Genomic DNA, 4,857 nt, shown 5'->3' with positions numbered 1-4,857 from the left:
TTTCAGATATAAATATTTTTTTCTGTAGGTATCTGCTTTTAAGCATTAGAGCAAGGGACACGTTCCAAGTGATGAAGATTTAAGTATGATTGTAGTCAAGCTTATGGCCTAGGCCATGTTTCAGCTAATCAGTACAGTTTCTAAATTAAAGCTTAGTGATGATTGCAATTATGAAATCTCTGTGGTGAGGCAATTATCTCTGCTAATTGCTAAATCAAGCAACTTTATCAACATGATTTAATCTGAATCAATTCCTAATACTGCCTATTAAAATGTTCACTAGAGAAAAGATGTGCCTAACTCCTCTCTAGTGAGAACTAATTACGGCAATGCCAACTTCCAGTGTCATTTCTTTATTTAAAAACATGGTATTTCAGTCCTTTTGTGAATGGCAAAAACTGTTCCACATTCAGAGTGACAATCCAGAAACTGTAAAATGAAAAAAAAAGACACAAATAAAAAAATCATAAACATACATGTATTTATATATGTGTACAAATATGTATGTAAATAAAATAGCAGGGAGGTGAATGGGAGTATTGCTAAACTATGTTGCAATGATATTTTTGCCTTATTCTTTCACAAGCAAACTTCATATGCTTTGAAATGATACTTAACACAGCTTGTGTTCTTTGTGCCTTGAAACAGGGAAACACCTTTGCATCAACTTTACTCATCTGCATTCCGCAAGCAAAAGCTTGAAGTCTATCCAACCAAGAAGCCAGCACTGCCATTTGGAGACCTGCCCCCAGGGTACCAGCATCTGCACACTCAGCTTCAGTATGAGTGCATTTCTCCTTTCTACCGCCGCCTGGGTAGCAGCAGGAGGACTTGTCTGAAGACAGGAAAATGGAGTGGGAGAGCCCCTGTGTGTATTCCAAGTGAGTCTCCAAGTAAAAAAAAATGCACACATCTCTGGGTGGATGGGGGAACAGGATGTTTATTCAGCTCAGATAATTAGGGAGTCTTGGTGGTGCAGGCTGCCTATGCTTCCAGCTGGGAGACAGAAGCAAAAAAGTTTGGAGGATATATGGCTCTTTTTATCCACAGGTAGAACTTGCGCAGTTGCTTGTTAAGGGATCAAGCTTTCAGCCCTGTAATTTGCCGTCAATTTTTCTACTCTTTTCTTGAGCAAAAGGTGTAGTGAGTTTCTCTCCTGATTTGAAAATGTTTTCCTGCTATCATGTCAATCTTTTCCTGTATTATTTACCGCAAATGTGATTTTTCTCTACCCTTTGGCACACATTTGACAAAAACATCAAAGTAAACAATAGAATGGAGAGTCTGCATTTTAAAGAGGCTTTTCCTTTAATATACCCTGCTAAGGAAGGGTTCATATTGCAAACCAGATAAAATCTTATCCAGAGCTAGTGCACAGACTAAGTCAGGGTAGGAATATCACAAGATTTGGTACAACCCACTACTGGCATCAGGCAAAGTGTGAAAAGTAGATCCTAACATCAAGCAAATTTTTAGAGTTCTTGTTTGTGGTTTTGCTTTGAGATCATCTCATGTATTGAAAAGTATTTAATTCAATTCTTTTCACTATGTGTGTGCACACACTACATACCAGGAAAAAAAAAATGTCCTAGGGGAGACTAAAAAATGTGACCACATAATGTAACTCTTTCAACTGAAGTAAACCTTTCCTAACACAAGAGATTTTACCCCAGGTCTGAGCCAAGGTAATATATTCCTAGAACAGGGCAGAGCTTTTTCTTTTCCCCAGGATGGCTGTTGATTTAGATGCATTTGCTTCAAGGTTCTTGTTGCAAGACAAGTCTGTTCTCAGAGGCATGAACTCATCTGTGCTAAGGTCAGTTCCAGGAGAGGACCTCACAGTTGCTTTGTGACTGCCTAGAGTGAGTTTTAGTGCACTGCTAGCTTTATCATGTTTTATTATAAGCAAGAAGCAGGGGTGTTCTTTCCATTTCTTTATGCGGTCATCTCATTATAGTGCGGCTTGATAAGGCTGTCATGAAAATTCACCTGCTCAGGTGCTAAATCCACATTCCTACTTCAGCCAGGGATTCGGATAATAATGGAAAATTTGAAAGGGTTTTTTTTTTTAAAAGCTATACAAAATACTCTTGCATAATAATTTTGCAGGTTGGAAACAGAAGTTAATTAGAAAGCTGTCCCTCATGCTAACTGTTGCAATTTGGTTTCTTTTGGCACATCCTAAGCAGGAATCAAGTTTGATATTCAGATTCCTTGTTGGGGGAAAGGCGTTAACCTCATTCTTGGTTCATGTTTCTTCAGTCTGTGGAAAAGCAGAAAACATCACCCTTCAGAAGACAATGACCTCTACCAGGTGGCCCTGGCAAGCAGCAATCTATCGGACAGCCAACGGGGTGAAGGAGAACAGTCTCCGGAAAGGGGCCTGGATCCTTATCTGCAGTGGGGCCCTGGTGAACGAGCGCACTGTGGTGGTGGCAGCTCACTGTGTCACTGACCTGGGCAAAACCATCGTGCTCAAGACAGCAGAGCTCAAGGTGGTTCTGGGGAAATTCTACAGAGACGATGACAGGGATGAAAAGACCATCCAGAACCTGCGGGTGAGTAAGCCTGCTGGGAGCGGAAAATGATGAGCACGGACAGATGCTGATCACATCCATCTTGTATGGGAAGAAAAGGGTTATCCTTTGAGCAATATATTGTTTTACATGCTGTTCTTTAAAATGAATATCTAGAGATTCAACTGACAGAACTGTCATGGCACAAAGAGGTAACATGCTGCAGTTCATTAAATTCCCCTGACACTGTCCAACTCATATGTTCACCCCATAACACAGATCACTAAGAAAATAGCTCAAGTTCCATGGGCCATAAAGTCTTGAGTGATATTGCCAGAAAAAAAGTAGAAGAGATGCCAGCTACTGTCAAAAGTAATTAGCATAATTTATGAAACACTTGTGCTCTAGATCCTGGTTTGATGCCATGAGCACATTTCACATCTCAGCCCGAAGGCTGTACAGCTCTAAACTCAAGAGAAGTTTATGTCTAACTCCAGCTCCAAAAATAGCACCTTAGGCTCACCAGAGTGGTTTGGTTTTTTTCATATAGAACTAGAAAGACTGAAGTCAAAATCAGGAGAAATACAGCAATTTTGGCTGTGTGTGTCTCTTTTTCTCTGTGTGTGTGTGAGTTAATTAGTGGACTTTATCCAAGAAATCAGTTAATTTGATTCTTCCCCCTCCCCCCCCCCCTTTAGTTTCTTTCTCTAATTAAAGCTTTTTCAGACTTTTCCTGTAAGGAAATATGTGCTTTTTTTACAATATTTCCTTATAGGAATCCTATCATTCTTGTAGTTTCATCAAAGTAACTAGCAGCAAAGGTTTCACCCCCAACATTATGTAATGTATTGCTAGTATTCTTTTTTGGTGGGAAGATGGTTGAATTTCAATAAGAATATAAAATTTTAATTCAAATTCCCCCCCCCCCCCAGTTCAAATTCTACAAGCATGGCAGGGAAACAGTGGAAAAACTTGAACTGTACATTAACTCCCCACTTCGCTGAAAATGTCCTTGACTGCCTTTCGTTAGGAAGAGTTTCATGCAATAAAAACTGTCCTGAAACTCAAGGAAAAAAAAAAAAAAAGTTCTTGATCTCTTTGCACATTTCTCTACTGAGTGAGCATAATGGTGAAAGAACAGTTTGGGAGTGGAGGGTAGAGGAGAAGTATGCAAAATAAACGAACATGTATTATAATAGTATGGAAAAAGTGCTGCTGACTTGCCATTGCTGTTAACTCTATGATTCTTCCTACTCTGTTTCCTCCCCAGATTTCTGCCATCATTGTGCATCCCAATTATGACCCTATATTACTTGATTCTGACATAGCTATCATAAAACTCTTGGACAAAGCCAGAATCAGCAGCCGTGTTCAACCCATTTGCTTGTCATCTTCTCATGACTTGACTTCATCCACAGAGGATTTAAAAATAATGGTCACTGGCTGGAAGATATTGGCTGACATTAAGGATCCTGGATACAAGAATGACACAATCCGCATGGGAACTGTTCGGATGGTGGATTCACTGTTGTGTGAGCAACAGTATGAGGATAATGGGATACAAGTCAGCATCACTGACAGCATGTTCTGTGCCAAACAAGACCACACAGCCTTTTCTAATATCTGCCCTGCTGAGACTGGTGGGATTGCAGCCATAACTTTGCCAGGAAAAGCATCTCCTGAGCTAAGGTGGCACCTGATGGGATTAGTGAGCTGGGGTTATGACAAAACTTGCAGCCTAGAACTCTACAGTGGCTACACCAAAGCTCTTCCCTTCAAAGACTGGATTGAGAAGAACCTGAAATAAAAAGCTGTGTCTGGAAATGGCATTTTATAACTATTATAATATATCTCTCAGTCTCTGCTGCTTTAGGCTTCTCATCCCAGTGACGAGGCATGTCTGGGGTAAGGTTAAGGCCAGCAGCCTGGTAATTTGTCCTAGGATCAGACGTTCCATCAGGCTACTTTTACTTAACTCATGGCAGAGGGTCTTAGTGTATGAGAAGTTTTGCCATATTTTGCCTGTCTCCCCTGGTGGTAAGATGCTGCTCTGCTCCTGAGTCTGACATACAGAAACAGGACAGCAAATTCTGACTGAAATTAATCTGTAGTGTGGAGTTCCCTATAGAAATCAACGTCAGGCCTCTCCCAAAGATCTGTGTGACTGAGCGGATTAGGAGGCTGGAAAAAGTAGCCTGAATTCATTATGATGGATGAGCTTGTTGCAGTATGTGCTGTCTGTATTGCCATAGTACAATATAATCTTTTTCCCTCCCAAGTACTTTACACATTTAAATAAACTATGGTTTGGTTTTTTAACCTACATACCCATGTCTGACAT

At 40.4% G+C, this 4,857-nt stretch overlaps 1 protein-coding gene across 3 annotated transcripts in view; it reads left to right on the top strand.

Annotated features, from left to right (window-relative positions):
- Positions 1 to 4,323, top strand: part of PAMR1 (peptidase domain containing associated with muscle regeneration 1) — a 49,509-nt gene extending 45,186 nt beyond the window's left edge. For all 3 annotated transcript variants that reach the window (XM_009647546.2, XM_009647548.2, XM_009647545.2), the window contains 3 exons: positions 649 to 881; positions 2,263 to 2,558; positions 3,787 to 4,323. In XM_009647546.2, coding sequence (XP_009645841.1) covers positions 649 to 881; positions 2,263 to 2,558; positions 3,787 to 4,323 — 1,066 coding nt within the window. The remainder of the gene's footprint in view (positions 1 to 648; positions 882 to 2,262; positions 2,559 to 3,786) is intronic.
- The last annotated feature ends 534 nt before the right edge of the window (positions 4,324 to 4,857 follow it).

Source organism: Egretta garzetta, unplaced genomic scaffold (assembly GCF_000687185.1).
Source record: "Egretta garzetta isolate BGI_Z169 unplaced genomic scaffold, ASM68718v1 scaffold329, whole genome shotgun sequence".
NCBI lineage: Eukaryota > Metazoa > Chordata > Aves > Pelecaniformes > Ardeidae > Egretta > Egretta garzetta.
This window is presented reverse-complemented; position numbering and strand designations above follow the sequence as displayed.